Raw genomic sequence first — 24,896 nt, 5'->3', positions numbered from 1 at the left:
TAACTAGTTTAAAATAGTTTTATACTGAATAAATTAGCTCGGCAAATTGAAGGAAAATAATGATAAATTTTAATTTTCCAATTTCCGGAATATTTAGTCCAGTCAATGTGCATTTTAAATACGAAATTTCGTGGCACAAGTCGGTACCGGGCTCATTTTATAAAGAAAAATGCGCTGAATTTAATGAAATAATTCCCAGCCAAAAAAAAACCAGCCGCGTTATACTTTTTTTTTTTAATTTAAAAATTATTTTTCCGATGAATCCACATAATTTATGTAATATCTCGTCAATCAAGCAAAAATCGGGCATACTGAACTGAAAAAAAATTTTTCCTTATGATTCAGTAGTCACCTCACTTTTTTTGAATCGATTTTTATTTTTGAGATTTTTTATCTCAAAAAGTTAAAAAAATCATCTACTGTGGCAGCCACTTTTGCTGCCACAGTAGGTATGCCAATTTATCGGTATTATCAGTAGTACAGTTTTTTAATCGATCGATCATACCGGTCAGCTCAAATATATATATATATAACGGTATGTATATTATACACGTAAGAAATGTTTGAGGTTTATGATCAATATGGATTGTTTGTTTACCTTTTTCTTAAGAATTGTTCTGTTATGATTGAAAAATTTTTCACTGCAATTTTCACTGCAAGCGATGTTTTAACACCTGATCCAATACTTAACCAAATTTATAATGATTACTTAAGTACTGCTGAAATGCCCGACTAGAAATTAATTCAGGTATTTTGGAATGTGATCAGATCCGGATCAGACATTCGAAAAAAAATTCATAAAAATATTTTAATCAATTAAACAATTTCGTACTGAGTATTTATGTAAATAAATTATTAGTATTAGTATTTTTAAAAAAATACATGTGTATCTGTTAAAATATATGTAATCTCCATATTTTATTTGATAAGTCGATAGCTGAGCAGGTATAGGCACCGATTTAAGTTGCGTAAAGTAATGGCCGTAGGTTCGAATCCTCCGAAGTCAATTTTCAATTTTCTGTGAAAATTTCATTAAGTATAATTAATTAATAGTATTTCTCATATATAGAAAAGAAATTTTTCGAGTGTTTTTTTTTAAATATAATAAGAGCCTGAAATCTAATTTGAACCCTAGTAAGTACCCTGAATCATTTTCTACTCGGGATATATTACTTATTCACATTACGCGGAGGAAGTCGCGGGAAGCAGCTAGTAAATAAATATAAAATAAAAGTATCTTACATTGAGTACTGAAATCTTGGGTAAATTTTGCAGCATCTTCCACTCGCGACGTATGTAATCAACTGATCCAACTATCACTACATGTTTAAGCTCGTGGTAATGAAAATTGGAAGCTCGTAATGGCATAACGAGATTTCTCAATCCGATTAAAGGTGAATCGGGATCAGCAAATAAGCAAACAACCACGTGTCCATTCAAGACCGTCATTGCTGCCTGATTTCTGTCGAGAATACAATCTTCAAGATTCCGGGCAGGACTCCAGTGAAACATTCCAGTTGAATCATACTTCATCTCCGTTTTTTCAAAGTCGAAATCCTTAGCTTGATCATCAGCTATTCCTACTTGAAGACCACCATTACTGTTGACATTAGAGCCACCGGAGGCTCTACTTGTTGGCCTGTGAATTATCAATTAAACATTAATCAGTGCTCTATTTCGGTAATGAAAGTGCAGAACAATTCTGTGTGCATATCAAATAATATAAGTCGTTTTTTAATTATTAAAGTTGATGCAAATTTACTCCTTATTGAACAGATAATATCATACAGAAGCGTTTGCAAGTTTAAATGTGTAATTCGACAAAAGCATGGTAACATTAATAAATTATATAATCATACTGTAATAATTTTTATGCTTTCATTGTCAAATTATTTATTCATAACATTAAAATACACACAGAGAAAAATAGTCGATTAATTTTACGTTATAAAAAATAATTTTTACTGATTCACCAGCCAATATATGGACAACTTTTTCAAGGAATAAAAGTTACTGATTTCGCTCAGTGAATCTGAAGTATCATACAGAGTGAAACGGTAAGCTGTGCATCCAAGTCTGTAATTCTATACAAAGTATATAGTATTTTATTTAGTAATTTATGTTTATCACTTATTGATAGAGTGATAGTCATTTTTACTGACATTAAAAGTTTCATAAGATTAAGAATAAAGTACAAAAAAACTTAAAACAACATAACTGATTTTCGGTATTCAAATTTACTGATCGATTTTTCTCCGTGTGTGTAAATATTATTTACAACAGTTTAGACATGGAACGATGTTCATTACAAGAGAAGCTCAGTTTACGAAAGAATATTCAAAATGATCCTTATTTTATGTAATTTTAATGATGACACTACTGAAAATCTTTATAGAAAAAATTGATGTCGACAGATCAAGTCAAATTTTCGAATTTAAGATCTGAAATTTTTTTTTTTATTAATGATCATTCAATTGTGACAAGATTGTTCGAACTACAACTTCAACGTAAGAAAAAATGCAAGTTTTGCAATTTGATATAAACATACAAAATTAATATTTTTCACAAATAAACAAAAATTTTTGGTCTATTGAAATATTTACTCGATAGAGTGTTCATTGTTTGAGCCGAAAATTATCAATCATAAACTGAGCTACAACTGAGGTATTGTTAACAGCATAAAGCGTACATGAGTTTTTTAACTTCATAGGCGAGGTGATAACCAGCATATGCAGACTCCTCTTGCGATCTGAAATCAGAAGGTCATGAAGGTTGATCTTCAACTTGTTTATTGCTATATATATATATATATATTTTAATATGTTGATACACGGCCATTTTGCTCATAAAAAAAGTAATCAGTAATCTCATTAAAAACAGCCCCCTCCTTCTGGGCTGTACAAAAACGTGCGCCAAACATAAATAACGACAATGATGAAATTACAAAAAGTCCTAAAATCATTAAACGCCAATTATTTAAATCTACAAATCAACCATATTTAAAATGAATTATTTTCTTCGGTTTTTTTTGTTGAAAGAAAATTTAGTACGGTTAATGACACAATAAACATAATAACTAAAAACTTGGCGTGACTCTTTAGATTTTATAAGAGCATGAAATTATGAAAATATTTAAGCCAATTAATAAATAACAGTCAAGTTTTTAGTTATTATGATTATAGTGAGAATGAGATTTCACCATTTTTTGTACATATCAACTGAAAAAGAATATTAAAAAAAATAAATCTTTTCAGAAAATATTTTAATTATTTGTATATTCGCGCTCGAGCAAAATTAACTTGTTACCAACTTTATAATCTGTTAGTGAGAGAATAGCAATTAAAAACTCTGATCACCAACTTGATAAAAAAAAACGTATGATTGCTCCATGAATAAACTCTCAGTTTACTCAATTTTTGCGCAACAAGATTTTTTCAATTTCGTATATTATAAATAAAGCAATGATAATACTTTATAGTATGCTTAATCGAAAGTCAACGATCGCTTTCCGAGCAAATTCTTAATTTCAGCCCATGTTTATGTTATAATACGAAAAAAATTGTAAATTTAAAAATCATAACCTGCAAAAATCATCTTATAATTTGTATAGAGACACGGTAGTGCCTCGTCGTGACGTAAGGGCTAAATGGCGGCAATTTATGTTTGGCGCACGAGACACTACCGTATCTCTTGATTAAACAACAATATGGATCTCATAGAAGATATGATTGCAACACGAAAAAGTGTGTATGTCTTTAAATGGCTAATGAAATTTTAGGCATGGAAACAAAATATGTATGTATACATATTTAATTCATTAAATTAGATTAAAACTTTTTTACAAAATTAACAATTTATTATTAAAACGAAATCAGTTACGATAATTTTTCGATCAACAATGAAATATAGGCAATAGCTCATGAAAAAAAATTTTTGATCTGTGGAACTTTCTAACAAATTGTATGGAAGGGAAAATAAAGTGCAATGCAGGGGCAAAATGAAACGCTCAAGAAACTGTACTAATTTATTAAAATAAATTTAAAAACGCCTATTGCACTTTTCGTGTATCATTTTTTTAATTTATTAATGTATTAAAAAGCATTAACATTTGTTAATATAATAGTTAATTTGTTGATTTAAGTTTTTTCTTGGTGTTTCACTTTACCCCATCTTCCGGAAGTAAAGGCCTTTACTGTGTTACAAAAGTAATAAAGTTGGATTGTAGTTCGTGCCCTATCCTCTTTTTACATTTTTTTTGTCTTTTTTTAATGATTTATTAATTAATTTGTTAATTAATATTTCAAAAAATTCGAATTTTTTATTTGCAATCACTTCGATTTTCTTCCGTAACAACTATTTTTGTTGAATATGTAATATAACAAAAGAGTCTGGCCAAAACTCTTCATTACCTGCACGATTCATCCTGCCATTAACTGTCATAAGCAATTCTTGTCATTTTCAATAAATTTGAACAATAATTTTGCTTAACCGATAAATTATATGTAAGAAATAAAACATTTTTTTCTAAATTATTGAAAAATAGACAGAAAATAATATTTGAATTCATAATATTAAATTTGTTAGTATTTATTTTCATCATTAGAAAATTTTACTGATAAATCGCTCTTATTTCTGGCATAACTGATCTCCATGAAGGGATAGGATTCTGATAGAATCAGCTTTGAACTGTACAAATTACTTTATTAAACAATTAACAATTGATGATAGGGTAAATAGTGCAGATAATAAAGGGTTTTGTGCAGTACACCTGGCCAGTAATAGTCTTGAGTAAAGAGAATCATAAATATATTTTAATCCAATAAAAATTTGTGAATGATTATAGTTGGCACTATTTTCAAATTGTGCTGCTATTTGAACAGAGCTACTAAACATACTTTGACTAATCACCTATGCAACGGTTGCCAAGTCTATTTATGTTAGAATTCTTACTTTCCGATCACATATTACCCAGATGGTAATTTATATATTCATATTTTATATAATCATTACAGACAGATCTAAGTGTGTAAAAAGTGACTACAATGTTAATCAAATGGGTGACGTCATATTTAACACACTTATCCGCATTAAAATAATGCATTTTTGAAAACTGAGATTTACAGTGTATGCATAGACTCTTATGCGTATGACGTGATTTGTACTGAAAACTTGGTTCCCATTTAAATAAGTACAACCAGTTCAGCAGAAATCATTTAATAGTCAGTATCTTATAAAAAAACTTACTTACGAACTTTTTAAAAACTTAAGCAATGTATGTTATAAATACAAACATTCTCGGAAAATATTAACTAAATTCTATTGACATTCCGTAGTAATTCAACCTCTTTAAACTAAGTTTTTACATACTTATATTATTACATTAATATGAATTTTTTGGTTTTGAATGTTTGTTTTGCTAGAAATAAAAATTGCGAATTTAAAACCTGAGCAGTCGCAAATTTGTATATAAATTGGAAGCTTTTAGCTATAGGAAGAAAGATAAATTTAGTGTACGTCGATTTAATTTCGATAAAAATCGGTGTATTCTATAGGAAATTTTGTAATTTAACGTAGAAAAATTAGCATACCAATTTTATCCAACTGAAAGGGCCCGGCTTACCTATTTAAAGGGTGTGATTGAGGGGTAAAATTTCTCCATCATTATCGGGCTTACTAGTTTTATTATGTACAAGCTTGATTCACATCAATAATAATAAGTCTTAAATTAAACCATTACACTTGCAACAAATTGCAAAAGGATAAATATGATCAAAGAAAAGTGAGGGTAAAAAATACTATACACATTGTGAAAATTACTAAACTGCATGGTAATTTTTACTCTAATTTTACCCTAAAAATTACTATGCAGTTTAGTAATTTTTACCCTCACTCTGCAGTGTCACAAAATCATCAGAAAATTCAGGGTAATTTTTACTATGCATTTCTCTGCATGTAGAGACCTCAAAACGGGAAAATGGACGAAATATTTAATTTAAAAAATCGAATCAATTACGATAATGGCTAATAGCAAATATACGAGGTTCTACCAATTTTTATTTAATATTTACCCTGTTTTGAATAATACGTATCACACTCGCCACAATCCAACTTTATAAAAATATACTAACTTTTACGGAAAAAATACCCGATTTACAGTAAAAATTACTTAGAAGACATAGCTACCAATAATCAATAATTCGAAAGAAAATTTAAAGACATTAATTGAAACCTCGACCGAAGGAATATTCCTTCTTTCTATAATAATATTCATAATGAAACATTTATCTGAATTATTGAGGTATATATACATATATATATATATATCAAGAACAATTAATGTGACAGTGGAACCTAATGTTCACTATGATTATTTTTGTTTAATTTCCTTTAACAAATGTATTACAATAGTTGATAACTATAATTAATAAAGATCAAGATGAATGGTTTTGTTGATAATTGTAAAAAAATATAAATGACGATAGTACTGCTCATACGATACCTCTGATTATACGGTTGATTTGGACTTGACAAATTGTCGCTTGTTGTTCTGTTTACATTCGGCTTTACTTTGTTCACCTGTTTCGTGGAGTTTATCATCGTCATTCCGACAGAGTTTCGATGGTTTCTTATAACTGGAAAAAATACTTTCACTTAACAATAGAACAACGAAGATAAATTTAAAAAATATTTATAATAAATGATGATATTATTTTTCTTTTTTTTAGATTCAAATTCAATGTATAATATGTATTGCGTGCTTAGCGACCACAACATTATGTAATTCTTAAAATCAACAATACTTTCTGCATAAATTTTATTTATGAGTTTTGCAGATTAATTAAAGATGATTGATATTGATTATTGAAATTTTTAATAGTGTAATAATCGAATGTTCTGAAAATTGTAGAGCTGAAGTAAATAAAGTTGGAATCGGCTCAACGATAATTAATAAAGTTGAATTGAATAGAAGTAATGCTATTGACCTTAGTACCCATAATATCAATTGCTTTCTAATTATGTATCTTCATTTTTGTTACAACTACTAACTTTTATAATTCATTAATCGCTAAGCATGATTTTTCAAACTTAATCTTTGAATGCTAGTGTAGTAAAAATATATACTACACAGAGCTGTAATCCAAAACTTGTATTTTCTTTACTCGTTACACAATATAATAATGGAAAACCTTTAGCTAATTGATTTTAGTTCTAAATTGTACATTAATTTTCCTCGTTCATTACTTTCTATCAATTTATTTAATTTTTTTATTTCACAGGTACTTGACATATTTATGAATTATTATAATAATTTCCCAGCAAAAACCTGATCAGAAAAGTCCTATTATAGTCAGATCTAAACATGAAAACAACACCAGGCTTTGAAAATGAAATCCTATTAAAAATCTTTAAAAAATTGTTCATGCTACAGCCCTCTTAGAGAAATAAGTGGAAAAATGCATTTGATAAGCTTTGCCAAATTATTTAGCTCAAGATTGAATTCGAGTAGTCAGCATCTAATCTCAACGACCCAGGCTTGATCTATTGATACAATCATAAAGAACAAGCTCTATCCAAGGGCATATGCTTTTTTGCAACATTATTCAATGATCAATCTGAACTGTGGTTTATTGGCAAGCGTTTGTCTCATGATTTTATTATCGCCATGAATCATTGCAAAGCCTGACTAGCAGTCAATGCGCTTCATGTACAAAATATGTTGACTTCACTATTTTTCAATAATTTCACGTTATTTTTGAGTAAAATGGAATAGATGTCTAATATTGTGATGCAAAACATGAAGATCCTCCCAATAACGATTGAATAAAATGTAACAAATGTAATCTATTGAGCCCACGAAAACTTTACGATTAGTGAAACTTCATCCAAAGGATTTATCTATGATTTAAATAATTATAAAATCTACACCATCCGTAATAACCCCACGTGTTGTGGAGTAATCCTGGATACCAAGGTTTTGTTTATTTATAAATATTTGGTTTTTTATTGAAAATTCATCCATGTTAACTGTAAGATCTTAAGCTTTATTTATTAATTCAAGTAAAATTTTAATAATCAATAACATTCATTATTTTCACTACTTTTGTTTCATTGCAGTTCTCTCTTAGATATTAGCAATTACCCCACTTTCCCCTACTACCAGGATGAACCAGTACGACGTGTTTAATTATCTGCAAATTTATACAAAAATATGGGCTAAAAATTTAATATGTATCATACTCAATTTTATCTGTTAAAAGGCTCAATTAACCAATAAATGTATTCGATTTGCCTAAACACATTTGATAATTTTTCGTCTGTATTAAATAAATCCAATGAAAGTTTAATTGTTTAAAAAAAAAAGAATATCCAACTAACCTTATTTACTCCTTGGTATGAAAAACTACGCTAACCTATGCAACTTAGATCAGAGTTACCATATCATAAACAATTTTTATAATTCTCATCAAGTACAAATGTACTTGGCTATATTTTCATCCTAAGAAGGTGAATTTGTTATGAACCTATCACTTCTTAATATTCTTAATAATAATAAAAGCAATAAAGGCTAATTCAAATCAGATAAAGTTCAATAACCCTTGCGAAAATAGTTAACGTCGTTGCCATCCTACTTACTCATCAATGCTAAGAGTTGAACATTTAGAATTTCGCTGCAAAATATTTTTTAATATTTTTCGTAATAATTAAGTTTAACGATTAGAAATATGATTATTTTCATTTACGTTCATATAAACATAACACAAATAACGATATATATGTGGTAAAAAATATCAATATCTGTAGGTGACAGTTGACGGATTTGTCGTCAGAAACGTTCATTTTGTTTATTTATTTTAGTTTAAGAAACTAAAGCTAAATGAATGTCACCTAAGTTCATTAAAGCGCCTCGAGCGGAAAAATATAGGTACACGCAGAGAAATGTATAGTAAAAATTACCCTGAATTTTATAGTAATTTGGTGACACTACAGGGTGAGGGTAAAAATTACTATACACATTGTAAAAATTGCTGTGCACATTCTAAAAATTACCATATTGCATAGTAATTTTTACCCTAATAATTACTATGCAGTATGGTAATTTTTAGAATATGCACAGTAATTTTTACCCTCACCCTGCAGTGTCACCAAATTACTATAAAATTCAGGGTAATTTTTACTATACATTTCTCTGCGTGTGTATAAAAGTATATAGACCTTTGCGCACAAGTTTTAGGCGAATAAGTAGATAAAATAATGGAATACCTACAGAAAAAGATTGGCGCAACAACAATCCTCGAATGAATGTATAACCTTCTGATCAGGGGTTCTTTATATTATATAAAATACTCTTTTAACTTCATTTATTCATTATTATTGAATTGAAGTATCATTATAAACTGTAAATAATAAGCGATTTGACAGATTTTGGTCGGCCATATGTAAACAAGTACCCGTAGAGAAATGTATAGTAAAAATTACCCTGAATTTTATAGTAATTTGGTGACACTGCAGGGTGAGGGTAAAAATTACTATACACATTATAAAAATTACTGTGCACATTGTAAAAATTACTAAACTGCATGGTAATTTTTAAGATAAAATTAGAGTAAAAATTACTATGCAGTTTAATAATTTTTACAATGTGCACAGTAATTTTTATAATTTGTATAGTAATTTTTACCCTCACCCTGCAGTGTCACCAAATTACTATAAAATTCAGGGTAATTTTTACTATACATTTCTCTACGGGTACTTGTTTACATATGGCCGACCAAAATCTGTCAAATCGCTTATTATTTACAGTTTATAATGATACTTCAATTCAATAATAATGAATAAATGAAGTTAAAAGAGTATTTTATATAATATAAAGAACCCCTGATCAGAAGGTTATACATTCATTCGAGGATTACCAACCCTATCTCGACTCAGTCCAACCACTTACATCTGTACGGAAAGTCTATTAGGGCTAACCGTATCCAAGTCTGACCTAAATTCCCACTCAGATCGTGAATACATCTCAATGAATAAAGAATTTAATTTTATTGACTTACCATTTGCATCATCTCGATCCCGGCTAATTTCACCTACAATAATAGTAAATTAAATAAGTAAACGAATTAAATGAAATTCGGAAATTGTTAGGAAGCTCTTTAATTAAGCACAAATAGATTTTTTGTCATTAAATACGGAATTATTTGCAACTTAGCTTTCCTTATATCTGATGATTTTTCGCGAAATTACCTACACTCTCATGCTTGTAGATATGCATACCTCAACCTCAGCCATTTTCATTATATTTCTTTATACCAAAAGTAGGCAATGAAATATTATAGCCCCAACAAAAAAATAAAATAATTCAAATCTACTTTTGCTATGGGACTATGAATGAAAAAATAAACAATTACTACATAAAATGGCGAAAAATGTTAAATATTAGCTGCTAAATAAATAAATTTATTATAGCGATTACTATTCAATTATTTGACTAATTTGAATATGAACAATTTAAGAATTTTAGAAAGCAGGGGAAAAATTTAAAAAAGTCAGGGTCAGAATTGGATACTTAAACATTGGAAATCTTATTTGACAATTGAAGTTTGATGATTAATATTAATTTAGATGATAAGATAAGAAGTGATCACATATACTTTGTTATTGGTAATAAATTTAAAGTCGAATGAAAAATAAACATTCTGAGGGAGATTAATTAAAGTAAACAGATTTCGACAATACAGGAGTGCAAATTGCGAGACTGTAGAATGATTGAGGTATAACTGTACCTCTCACGTGAACCATCTTGGGCAGTTCTGGCGGAGTAAATGTGGGAGGAGGATGATGGTCGTCTGTAACAAACCACTACATATGTTAGCTACCCTATCTAAATATCTACGACCTAGCATCTACAGTATTATTTTATGTTAATTCATCGTAATTAACATATTTGATCGTTCCAGTTTCAATGAGCGTGTGTGTATTAATTTAATGTATGTTAGTAAATAATAAGATATATATTTCATTATAAGTAGATTTTACATACATACCTGAATTTACTGAATGCTAGAAATGACTAAGTCAATTAAATTACTATTTCAGATACACTGATAAATAAAAAAATTAAATATATTCTATTAAGTTTAAATAACAAAAAAACTAATTGTTTATAAATCCTCAATTATTAGAATAATTTTAATTAAACCAGTTGAATAATAACTTTTAGTACGTAAATAATATTTTTAAAATTTCAATGAAGATTAAATTCAAATTTTCTGTTCGAAATAGTCCATTTCACACCTAGGGAGAAACAATAGATCAATACCATTGAAAAAATTTTCCTTCAAACTGAAGGCGTAATAAACACGTGGCTTGAGATAATTTAATTATTCAACCAAAGACTGCATTCTATTTTTTGTCATATACCTATTAAGAGTTAAAGTTCCTGGACCAAAATTAGTAAATTTGAACTGGGGCGGAAATTTTCTTGAGAATCAAACTTGAAAGGATTTTTTTTGTTACAATATGACCAGAAAAAAAACTAGACTATTACAGATTACGTATGAATTTATAAATTATTAAAACAAAAATATAATAATTTTTCCATTTTGACCAAAAACAAATGTAGAGTGATAACTTTAATAATTAACATAAAAGTCAATAAAAGTAAAATAATTTATATGAAATTTATTAAAGAAAGTATATTCTAATAAACTGGAACGATCTTGATAATTTGAAAACTAACTTTTTATGTATTTTACTTATTTTTTTCTCATGCAATAATTTTTTATTTTCAAATTCAATAAATTGATTAATATTTGTTCATACATATTTTCATTAAATAAAAAATTTAATCATTGCTAGAGTACTATTATTAGCATATTTTTAGTATAGAAAGTATAGTCATCTACTACAACATGCATCATGCAAAAGTATGATCTACCAATATTCTAATAAGTAATGACTCAGATCTAACTACCAACACTAAAATTATTTTATAGTCCGAAGTGCAAGTAAGCTGGAAAGTATAATAGGCAGGTGAAGGAAAGGATTGGCTTCTTTGTGCTTTCGGAGAAATATTTTTACAAGAAAGCTATTGTTTAACAACAGTGTGTCGGAAAATTACGTAGTTTATCAGAGTTGTAAATTTTGTTTTGTGCATTTACTAAAACTTTAACTCAACCTTCACTTCGTTTATAAAAATGGCATTTTTTTGAAAATATAATAGCATGAATGTAGCAAAAAGATAGCACAATTACACGCGTAATCGCATGTAGACTGCTTATAATTAGACAAATGCACAAAACATGTAGGGATTCTCCATCGAGCAATATCTTATCTCATTAAAAGTAATAATCATCCTAGAAATGTATGTTTATCTGTAATTGATGATGATACACGACTCAACCGAATTCTATGGACTTTATGACGCATAATGTTACGTCCGGAATTTTACAATTTGATTTATTTTTGTTTCTCTAATTGAGATACATTTGTAAAAGATTAAGCTATCTGTATTATATCCTCGAATTTAGACTTACTTGAGTACGAGAAGTCTTCACCTACGTGGAACATGGAAGACGAAAGGTTCAGGCACATAGACACATAGATAGTTTATTTATAAAAATTTTCTTAATTAATTAAGGTATGTAGTTGAATAGAGTTTTGTCGATTGTATTGGATAGGTATTAATTATGTCGCTATCAGATGGAATATGTAATAATATATATGCCTGATTATCGATGAAGTATATGCACACACATCACTCATCATAAACTATCTAAGACATTATAAATACTACAGTTTATCACGACATATAGAACATTCATAGCGACTCAATGACAATATAATAAGCGACGTTAACAGATATATTTTTAGTACATTATTACACAATGTAATAAATTGACGGTAAATTAGATTAAATAATTGTCCCATATATTACGTAAGGTAGTTTATAATTATTATCCACGAAAAACATGTAAAAACTTTTTATTTAAGGCATTCATAACGACATTTAAAAATATCGAGTATATTTTAAACAACAATCAAAAGTTTACAACAAAGCACTAACATATACTATCTTGATACATGAGTATTCAAATTATTCAAAATCATTCCGAATTAGTTGTAGAGATTTTATATGGTTCTGTTCTTTCTCGGCATTATCAAAATTATATAAAAATATTTAATAAATTTAGTTTCGCGAATGAAATTGAATTGTCATTATTAAAACTGCGTAGGTCGATGAGTGTCACAACTATTCAGTTTTGATATTGTTTAAATGTTTAGATTAGATGAGCAGTAATGAAGCCGATGAAATGTGAAAATATTGAAGGGTCATTCTGAGAGAAAATTCTTGAAAAACTATTGACTAGAAAAACAAAGAACTCATTAGACAAAAATAAACACAACGAGACTTTTAGTGGAATGACAGTTTATAATCAAGGTCATAATGTTATACTTTGATCCTATAGTTTAAATGTACTATTTTTGTCATACCATCACGTAAACTTCAATTTTAATCCCTGTTTAGAAGTTATAAAGTCCCACTTTTTTGCTTCGTATAGAAAGGCAACATTTGTTTGTGCGCATGCTCACGCCCATATTGTTCTTCTCTACCAGGCAAAATTTTTCACTGTTCTAACCCCTAGACCTAGATTAATTAATTAGTTTTATTTCATTTGAAATTTTTCATTATTCAAATATTATTAAGTAGGAATTAAAATAAACTTCAAAACTTCAACAAATGTTAATTGGATAGCTACTTATTGAAACATAAGAAAGTTATTTTAAATTTAGATTTTTCAGGCTAAATAAATTGACATTGAAAGAGTTTCAATAAAAATTTTCACAAGTTGAATTAACTGTCATTATAAGTAGTTTGAACCGATAAGATTACACGCGGAGAAATGTATAGTAGAAATTACCCTAAATTTTATGGTAATTTGGTGACACTGCAGGGTGAGGGTAAAAATTACTATACACATTATAAAAATTACTGTGTACATTGTAAAAATTATTAAACTGCATAGTAATTTTTACTCTAATTTTATCTTAAAAATTACCATGCAGTTTAGTAATTTTTACAATGTGCACAGTAATTTTTATAATGTGTATAGTAATTTTTACCCTCACCCTGCAGTGTCACCAAATTACTATAAAATTCAGGGTAATTTCTACTATACATTTCTCTGCGTGTACTCAACTTGAGATTTTAATTCTTCATTAGATTGGGTTTTAAGGAAAGTTGTATATCTATCATTGATTTTGTTTAAAATTTTTAAAGTATCTCTTGTAATAAACCATCTCAATTATCTGCTTTACGAAATATTTCGTTATAGAATTTCAAGAATTAGAAAAATAAAATTCTTTAACATTTAAGTCGAGATTACCCTTCAATATTATCTGAAATATAAACATAATTATCTTAACTTTTCTTAGACATAAATTTATTAAATAAAAATTGACATTTATGGAAGAAATTCACAAATCATCGTAAATTTGGCATCAAATATTCCAATTCATTTTTAATTCCAGAAAATACTACAAAGAAGTAACCAAATATGAAATAACAATGTCATAAATATATCCTCTAAATAATCTTCTATTTTCATTGAATTTCTCTATTCCCTTTTTTATGCTCCCTAAGTTGATGAATATACCAAAAAATTACATTTCAACGCCATCTTTATCTTACCCATAAATAGTTAAGATTTTGACAAATAACGAGGGATTACAGATACAATATATCCTTATTAAAATTATCCGTTGCCTTCTTTCCTTCCCCCTAAAAACAAGTCTTTTACGGTAACAGCTTAATGAGAAAAAACTGATTCAAAACTCAGTAAAATTGACAAATTCGAGTTCGTAACTCATAAAAAACAATCTATTTATGCTGAAAGCTTCATCTCCAGACCCTCATTAGCCCTGGTATCTCCCCTAAACTCCTTCGTAGGAAACTAACCCTCGAGGATACAAAGCAGTAAATATATGAAGTGAGCATTGTTTATTGGGATTTTACCCTAAACTCCCCCGTATATTTTGTCTTTGAAAATCTCCTCTCCTCGTTCTATTATTTTGGAATATTCTTTATGGAATGTTCCGATCAACTACTATCTCTATTAGACAAAGTCATGGTAAAATTACATTTATATTTTTAGATACTTGAAGCTATTTTTGACCTGAATGAGTATGACCCTGGAAATTCACACCACTATTTCCCGATAATTATTGATAATTTTTACTTATTGGAATGACAAAATATTGACATTAGCGCAAATCAAGTATTGGAAAAGCAAAATCTATATCTTCAGTTGACTTTTGAAGTTATAATATTCATTAATCTTGCAGTGTAAATTAAACCACTGTTTCAATCAGTTGTATTATAATCACTGCAGTCAATTTCATCATTTTCACTATTTCATTTATAGAGAATACACGCTTTAACGGTGTTAAAATATCGCATTAATTGTTCTATAGATCTATAATGTAACATTAATCAACTTCTAATACCTGGAAACAACCTTACGTCTAATAATTATCTATTTTGAATTGAGTTATTTTTTCAAATTATGGAAATTTTAATAAATATACTCTTCAAAAATGAACCAGTAAAGTCAGAAAATATTCGCTTATTTTGCAATTGTTTTCATAATTTTCACTATTTTGTTTTAAGATAGTACTTAATAGAAAGCTATCGGTTGTTTATGGCAATAATTATGATGAAGTATCACGTGATAATACAATTGTAATATGAGTCGTTGATAGAATGTTAAATGCCAAATTCACGATTATTACATTAGTAATGAAAAAATCGTCTCGTCGAACAATAATTAATTTCATTTATTTCGTTGTTTAGTGATATAAAAATCCGCAAATAAATCACATGTACGATAATCGTGATTTTGAAAAAAATAATGTGTGAAAGATTCGGATTATTTCCACTGAAGCAGCTTTGAATTAAATGATACATAATTTATACGAAAAATTTTTTATTCTGTAATTCAAACAAACCCGGGAAAAAATAAAATAGATCTACATTTTCGCCATTTTTTTTCGCTATAGAGATCTCCATTGATCTCGATGACAAGAAAAATTAAATACATCTACAGAGATCACAGAAGATCTAAAGTGATCAAAACAGATGTACACAGAACAAAGTAAACTTAATTGTGCCAAAAAATAGATCTCAGTAGATCAATGTAGATCTATTTTATTTTTTCCCGGTAAGTATAAAATTTCCTGGCTTAAATAAAATCAAATCGAATCCAAAAATTCAGTTAGAATCAATTAAAAAATATGCATTAAAATTAATAAAGATCGAGATAATTGAAGTTAACTAACAATAGATAACAAAGTAATTAAAAGTGTTTACATAAAATTAAATTATTGAACAATAATCAGTTTAGATACTTGAACGTTATCAGTGATAAAGACAACAACAAAAAAAAATTTCATACATATTGTACATTAAATAAAAGCATATGAAAATGAGATAAAACAAAAGCCACTTCAGTGAGCAATTAAAGAGTGTGTGAAGGCCTCGACCGAGGTTCAAATAATAGTAGATATGACTGTACGCAAAACTCGCACTCATGAAGGATAGGACCCGGTGTGTGATAATAATATATAGATACAGTGACATAGTTTCTACTCTCGAAGGATACGTACTTGCTCTTCCGACCATTTGAACGGCCCGAACACCCTTCCTGAATGTGGCCACTACCCGGAGGGAGAAGAACCATAGTTGTTAGTCTTCACATTCAAGTTATTTCATTCCAGATGGCTGGGAATCAATATGTGGGACAGAATCAAATTTGATCTTTTCTATCGATTAATCACCATTAAAACGTCTTCTAATTTTAGGCTTCTACCATCAATGACTCTTTTCCAATTGATGAATATTACTGGTGATGAACGATTGAAAAATCAATTTGATTGATAGGAACATTAATATTATCAACACAAACAACCCATAATTTACTGCAGTTCGAGATTACTATAAATTATTTAGAACACAACTGAATACACTGAAAGAAAATTTATCAATTTCAGTTGATTAACGACTAAAAACTTGATTGCAGATATTGAATATAAAAAGTTGCTTCTCAGGATTTGTTTTTGCAGTAATCTTTTCTTTCAGTAAATTAAAAAACTCACGTGATTTTTTATATTTACATGTCAATGCCAAATGATTGATGTTTATGTAGTATATGTTATTTGATAGATTTATTGGGTGATATTAATGGTTAAATTCAGATTTTTGTGTGTCTTGAAAAATAAAGATAAAATAATTAAACCCTGGGCATTTTAAACTCATCTGTTATTTTAACAAGATATTTGCACATGCTGGATATATTTTTAATTCAGATACAGTTGAATAACACTTTGTTTTTATGCCAATAATTCATATCACATATACTATTAAAATTCACACAAAAAAAATGTTTTTATTTTTATAATTTTACTCTGAATTACAATAACCATTTATTTACTGGTTATTCATCTAAGTAAATTTATATCAAAGTTAAAAAATATTATAACTATTATATTATATTATAACTAAAGTTTTATAAAAACTTTTGTATATTGATCTAAACTAATAATCAGAAACAACCCCCTTTTAATTAGAAACATATTAAAAAATATTTCTTAATTTTTATGGAGAATTTCAATTAAATAAATAATTTACGCAAAGAAACACTCTACAGGTTGCCTATATTTAAATTAATTTAAGTTTAACATTTAGAATGTCCCGAGTCAAAATTTTTATATTAATTTTACACTGAATGTACCGAATTCTTACTCATTCGATATTGAATATTTTGGAACTATTTCGAATTTATATTGAAAATACTGATTTTTGAATGTTCATCTCAAATCTGTTATTGTATGTATTGAATATCTTGAAATCATTCTTATTCCATACTGATTATTCTGACGTTAATATTTCCAACATAAAATCAGAATAGCTCCTTTAAAAGAGTATTGTAAATCGATGATGAACATTCTGAAATCATATTTAATTAATAATAAAATTATTGACGGAGTTTTTATTGAACTGATCTTATACAAAGTTCTTTTAAGATAGACTTTAGCAAAATAGAGTCTGGCAAGACTAAAGTTCCTTAAGTTTTTATGGGATTTTAGGCAAAACTTGAACAATATGGCGTCCTCTCACCAGACTCAAGGGACTCATAGGGAATCTCATATTGATTATTCTGACTTCAATACTGAATCAACATAGTCGGTTTTTTAAAGTGAATATTCTGAAATCGTTCTTATAAGAATAAAATAATTTATTTTATATTAAAAATATAATTAGTGGTAGCCTTTAGTAACCGTTAATCGACCGATCTGTCTAAACGTCATTTTTCAACGAAAAATCGAAGTGCATTAGAAAAATTTCGTTATGAAGATGTATATGCTCATAATTGCTACAGTCCTAATGTAACTTGTGATTAATAAATAATTAGTTTAATTGTGCTAGTTCCAAAAACTACTGATAAAAAGTTCATAACTGTTTTTTTAAAAATATAATTGACAACTAGTTTGTATTTGTCAGTTTTAAAGTGTAAGAATTAATCGTACTTCAGAAAAATTTTTGTAATTAAGTGTACAACATTATTAAAGTTTTAATAAATGATTGAATGTAATTTTCATGTGTATTCTTTTAATAATTAGTGAAATATAATTAGTAATAAGTAAACCCCAAATAATCTTTATTTTATACAGAATATTTTAAATTTTTATTGATTCCATATTGAAGATACTGAACAAGAATTTAGAAATTCCGAAACGTCAGTATAGATTCAATATTGAAAAAATTATTTTTCATACTGAATCTATATTCATAGGGAATGTATCCGAAAACGGAATTATTCAAATGTGTTTAATGTGAATTCAGTAAAAATTTATTTATAAAATCAATACTCGTTAAATATTCAATTTGTATTGAATATATTAAAAAATTCAATATCGTCAATACAAAATTAATATATAACATTTGACTCGGAATGATAATTTTTCACTGTTTCAGAATTGTATCTAATCTGATTAAGAGAATTTACCTTATTTGCAGATGGATTCTTTTCAAGGGACTGTTATAAAAAGAATCTACTTTTAGTCCAGACAAATACGGGAAATGGGATAATTTTGGTTTGCTGCGGCCAGATTAATGATTTATATATGACTGGATCGGAAATTTCGCGAGAAACACAATGGTGTAGGTTAAAATTGTTTGGCACGCATAGGAGTAAATCGCGAAAAACCGCCCCCCCTCGTGAATTTTTCGATTTCTATGATAGATATGAAAAAATGTTTTAAATAAAAGTTGTTCAGAATTTAATTTTAATAAAAAAAGTATTGAACACTTTTTTTCATATCTATAATAGATAAAAAGTTATTCGCGACTGAAGCTTCACTATTGACAAAAGCTTCAGTTGCGTCTAAGAAAATTAATAAAAAATACTTAATGTTAGAAATATTACTTTTTGGCGATTTATTTAGAAAAATGAGATATTAAATTTCATTTTTAGAGAAAAAATTTTTTTTTTCATTAATTTTTTCATTATTTTTATAAACAATGAATTATTTAAATCATTCCCATTTTGGTTCAAATGCACCGATCAGCTCGATTTTGGGCTCAAAATGTGCAGAATTGGAAATGGAACATTTCATATATGCAAAGTTTTTCATTATTTTGCACCTGTTAAAAGTTATACAGGTATAAATATTTGGGCCCCCGAAAGCACTTTTCCTCTTCTGCCGCCGTTGGGTGCGACAGAGAGCAATATATATCTCTCTGCTTCACTCGCACTCACACAAAACTTCTGCGCATGCGCCGAGTATGGTAAAACGTGAGTGCGAGTGAAATGCTCAATCCAACCGTAAGTGTGACAAAGACACTATACGGTGAGTGAAGAGGGGATGTTTTGGGCACATGCTGGTTACTTTAAAAGTCTTTCCGAGCTCGAAATGTATTAGCGCGAGATTTTTTCTAAGTTCTACGCGCTTTAAATTTTAGAAAAAAAATAATTATGGGTCTTTGTCACACTTACGGTTGGAGTGAGTATTTCACTCGCACTTACGCTTTACAATACTCGGCACGTGCGCAGAAGTTTTATGTGAATGAATAAGTATGAAATATGTATGGAATGATGGTACTGTAAGAATTTTTTAATAAATAGAATTACAATAAAGAATGAATTGGTTTAAAATAATTTTTTTATATTTTACTGCATGTTTTCAAATATTGAAAAAAATGAATGAAATGGTTAAAAAAAATGTTAGGAAATTTTTTTGAATTTTAGGTCCAATAATCATATATATAGATCGATAGAGAATTAAATTTCCTATCGATCTAGCTATACTTTTTTGGGCACTTTTTTCCGATTTTTTTTTGCCAAAAATAAAAACATTATTAAAACCTGAAAAATTATAATTATAATCAAACAAATTAAGATTATAAAAATAATACAGTCTTTCTTCATTTTTCACAATTTGTAAAAACATGCAGTAAAATATAAAAAAAATTTTTTTAACCATTTCATTCATTTTTTTCAATATTTGAAAACATGCAGTAAAATATAAAAAAATTATTTTAAACCAATTCATTCTTTATTGTAATTCTATTTATTAAAAAATTCTTACAGTACCATCATTCCATACATATTTCATACTTATTCATTCACATAAAACTTCTGCGCACGTGCCGAGTATTGTAAAGCGTAAGTGCGAGTGAAATACTCACTCCAACCGTAAGTGTGACAAAGACCCATAATTATTTTTTTTCTAAAATTTAAAGCGCGTAGAACTTAGAAAAAATCTCGCGCTAATACATTTCGAGCTCGGAAAGACTTTTAAAGTAACCAGCATGTGCCCAAAACATCCCCTCTTCACTCACCGTATAGTGTCTTTGTCACACTTACGGTTGGATTGAGCATTTCACTCGCACTCACGTTTTACCATACTCGGCGCATGCGCAGAAGTTTTGTGTGAGTGCGAGTGAAGCAGAGAGATATATATTGCTCTCTGTCGCACCCAACGGCGGCAGAAGAGGAAAAGTGCTTTCGGGGGCCCAAATATTTATACCTGTATAACTTTTAACAGGTGCAAAATAATGAAAAACTTTGCATATATGAAATGTTCCATTTCCAATTCTGCACATTTTGAGCCCAAAATCGAGCTGATCGGTGCATTTGAACCAAAATGGGAATGATTTAAATAATTCATTGTTTATAAAAATAATGAAAAAATTAATGAAAAAAAAAATTTTTTCTCTAAAAATGAAATTTAATATCTCATTTTTCTAAATAAATCGCCAAAAAGTAATATTTCTAACATTAAGTATTTTTTATTAATTTTCTTAGACGCAACTGAAGCTTTTGTCAATAGTGAAGCTTCAGTCGCGAATAACTTTTTATCTATTATAGATATGAAAAAAAGTGTTCAATACTTTTTTTATTAAAATTAAATTCTGAACAACTTTTATTTAAAACATTTTTTCATATCTATCATAGAAATCGAAAAATTCACGAGGGGGGGCGGTTTTTCGCGATTTACCCCCCCCCCTATGCGTGCCAAACAATTTTAACCTACACCATTGTGTTTCTCGCGAAATTTCCGATCCAGTCATATATAAATCATTAATTTGGCCGCAGCAAACCAAAATTATCCCATTTCCCTTATTTGTCCGGACTAAAACAATTTATAAGTGATTAATATCTGTCTGAAGTTCATACCAAATATTTTGGGGCAGTAATGCGCTGGCTATACGTAATGGCTGAATAAGTCTTCAAGTTTTTAGTTTGCTAGTTAATAAAAAATTCAATAGCAGAAAGCCACAGTTACTTGAAATTCTTGCATCAAATCTACTTTTAAATGTAATATTAAATCATATTGAAAGCAACACTTAAATGATATCATTAGTAATAAACAGTCATGTTTGTTACCAATAAAAAAGCACGTGTTACTTGGTAATGTGACATTTATTTGTCACTCAGCATTAGTGGTACGTCACAACAAAATGTGAATACATATGAATTTTAACATAAGACAACATGCTCGAAAATGCTTCATTCTGTTAAGTCAGTGGTCATTCTCAATGTATCTGGACATTTATATCTAGAAATATTTCCATCAATTCATATATTACTTAATTAAATTTTTGACTGGAAAAAGTAGTCTCAAAATACTTTGATATTTTTTTTGTCAAAAATAGAGAGAAATAATTTTTCGCTTAAACATTCCTTAAGCTTCTGTACATTCCCATATTTTAGGTCAAAAATTCAGATTAGGTTTTTTCGTACTTAATCTTTATGATGATTTTATAGGACAGATCTCCTTTAGCTTCTTTGTTTCACTTAAAATCCTCATGAAGATTTCTAGTGGTACATTTACACTGAACTATATTAAACCTTTTCGAGATTTTATGCAATTCTACAAAAAGTTACACTTAAATAAGGATAATACGGAAATAAGTTAATCAAAAATTTTATCACTAAAGTATAGCTAAGATTTAAAGACTATTATCTTTTATGATCATTAAACATGTTAGTTTTTTTCAAATGTATACATTACTTAAATAAACTTTGAAATAATTACTAAAGTAAAATCTATAATAATTCATTTGAACTCAAAATGGTCTGATCAAACTTTGACTTTATCACTAGCATTTTCCAGTCAAATCATAACGAAATGCCGACCACTGACTTTATTCAGGACGGTTTACTTAATGAATAAAAAACTATTTTATTCAATTTTTTTTAATTCTTACGAGGCTTCTGCATTTAACAACAACTTAACATTTGAAAATAACGAAAATTTATTAAACACTGAACCATTAATAAAGTCTGCATTAAAAAAGATAATATTTTGACAAAAACACTATAATTAATACTTTAATTACTCTTTTAGTTCGCTCATGTTATACATTATCTGAAATGATTTGTTCATATTTAAAAATTAAAAATTTGTTAATGTAATAAATAAAGATTAATAAAGATATTTTGGATTTAAATTTAAACGGTATTAAAATCAGAAAGTTTTTTTTTCGAATTATTTCTACTTTGAACATTCACTGCAAATTCACAAAAATTTAAGTGATTAATAATAAAATGCTGAAAATATTTTATAATAAAACACTTAAGTATTTCTGATGTTAAAATCTATAGACGAACTATTAGATTTTGGTAAACGCTTGAAAACGTTTAAAATTTATCTACAAAACCGTCACAGTTTGTTTATGTCATTTAACATAGTGAACATTTTAAATGTTCAGTTTTTAATCACTTGGATTTTTAGTAATTTAAAATTTTGAAATATAATATTATTATTTTTCTGAATAATCAATTAAAGTTAAATATATTTGTATTATAAATTAACAATCTTGATCGAAAAAATTACATTCATGAATTATTGTATTATTTTTTAATCATAATAGTATTTTCGTTGCAAAAAAAATTACAATAATTTCCAAATGAAAAGTTAAAAAAATATTGCCAATTGTAATTTAATGCAGACTTTAACGTCAGCATGATTGGTTTAATTTTTAATATTAATTTTTATTTCAATAGAAAAATCGAAGGATTACGAGATAATGACTGAATGGAATATGGCGTACCATCGAGATAACTTCGGTAAACAGTATTTCCTTTCACCATTCCAGTCTGCATCATCATCATTCCAACATCTGCAAAAATATAGTGGTCAATCCCATACGGATTATGGATAACAATAATTGTCATTGAGGACCACAAATTTTTTCACAATTAAGAAAACACGATAGTTGATTCGAAAAAAATAGTCACTCTGAAATGTCACTTTCATTATTTATTATTAAATCGAAAAATAAAGTTGACGACGATGAAATTCTCTGGGTGCCCAGGGTTTATGTAGACATAAGCGATTGAAAAATCACTGTAGATGATAAACATAGTGTGTAGCTATAAATTTATGATGTAAGTGTCATGACACGAAGATTTTTATATTATAATTTATAATCTAATGAAACAAGGTGAGAGTACTCGTACATATAACAATACAGGGCAAACTCTCATAACAATTAATATTCCATTTTTTCCTCTGTATAGAAATTTTAGTTGACCGTTGATTCAATCATTAATACATACATGTTTTAGAATTAAAAATATTGTTTTATCAATCGTGAATAATAAGTTATTAATGATTGTTAAAATGTGTAAATTTTGTTTAAAATTTATTCATTTTTATAATTGTTCATCAATGACAGTTGTTGACATTGAAGATGTGCGACTCAATATATTAAAGCTCTTGCAAGATGGCATTTTTATTGGGGCGGGACCCAACGCGAGCTAGAGAACATGCAATGCAAGACCATCAGAGAATAAAGGAACATACTAGAGTGCAGACTAGTATTTTTTATTAGTCAGTTGGTCATGCGCCAACTGACTCAACTATCAAGGGAAAATTAATACACTTCACTTGCTTTTAACTCATTCAATATTTCATTTTTCCAATATTAATAAATATGTAACTGTTTATTCCAGATTTCTATCTTCAATACTAGCATCGTGTTAATTATTTTTTAGAACTATTGCTTGAAAAATTAAAGAAATTTTTTCTTCAAGTGTTATGAAAAATAAAATATGAATGATTCAAATAAAATACACTGAGAAAAAATCACAATAGAAGTACATTTTATCATTTTAATTAAATTAAGTGATATTCAATCGAGAATTTTCTCGTGTTAATTGAATTACTATAATTACTGGATAAGTATATGATTTTAATATTCAATTTAGTTGTTATAAAGATTTGTATGTTTTCTGTACTTGAAAAATGACATAAAATCAATCAAGCTAAAACATTTAATTCTTTCATTATTGTTAAGTTATCAAATTGTCAAGTAAGTACCCTTATAAACG

General features: G+C 28.0%; 1 protein-coding gene across 1 annotated transcript in view; it reads right to left on the bottom strand.

The window, feature by feature from the left end:
• Window positions 1-24,896, bottom strand: part of LOC118070154 (calcium-activated potassium channel slowpoke-like) — a 104,488-nt gene that overhangs the window by 12,106 nt on the left and 67,486 nt on the right. The window contains exons 12-18 of the mRNA XM_035088586.1: window positions 16,663-16,713; window positions 12,534-12,554; window positions 10,782-10,844; window positions 10,053-10,085; window positions 6,500-6,632; window positions 2,690-2,749; window positions 1,243-1,639 (exon numbers count right to left, since the gene is read on the bottom strand). Of these exons, the coding sequence (XP_034944477.1) occupies window positions 1,243-1,639; window positions 2,690-2,749; window positions 6,500-6,632; window positions 10,053-10,085; window positions 10,782-10,844; window positions 12,534-12,554; window positions 16,663-16,713 (758 nt within the window). The remainder of the gene's footprint in view (window positions 1-1,242; window positions 1,640-2,689; window positions 2,750-6,499; window positions 6,633-10,052; window positions 10,086-10,781; window positions 10,845-12,533; window positions 12,555-16,662; window positions 16,714-24,896) is intronic.

This window comes from Chelonus insularis, unplaced genomic scaffold (assembly GCF_013357705.1).
Source record: "Chelonus insularis isolate UGA/USDA-ARS -01 unplaced genomic scaffold, ASM1335770v1 contig_533_pilon, whole genome shotgun sequence".
Lineage (NCBI taxonomy): Eukaryota > Metazoa > Arthropoda > Insecta > Hymenoptera > Braconidae > Chelonus > Chelonus insularis.
The sequence above is the reverse complement of the archived record's forward strand: the minus strand, read 5'-3'. Positions and strand labels throughout refer to the sequence as shown.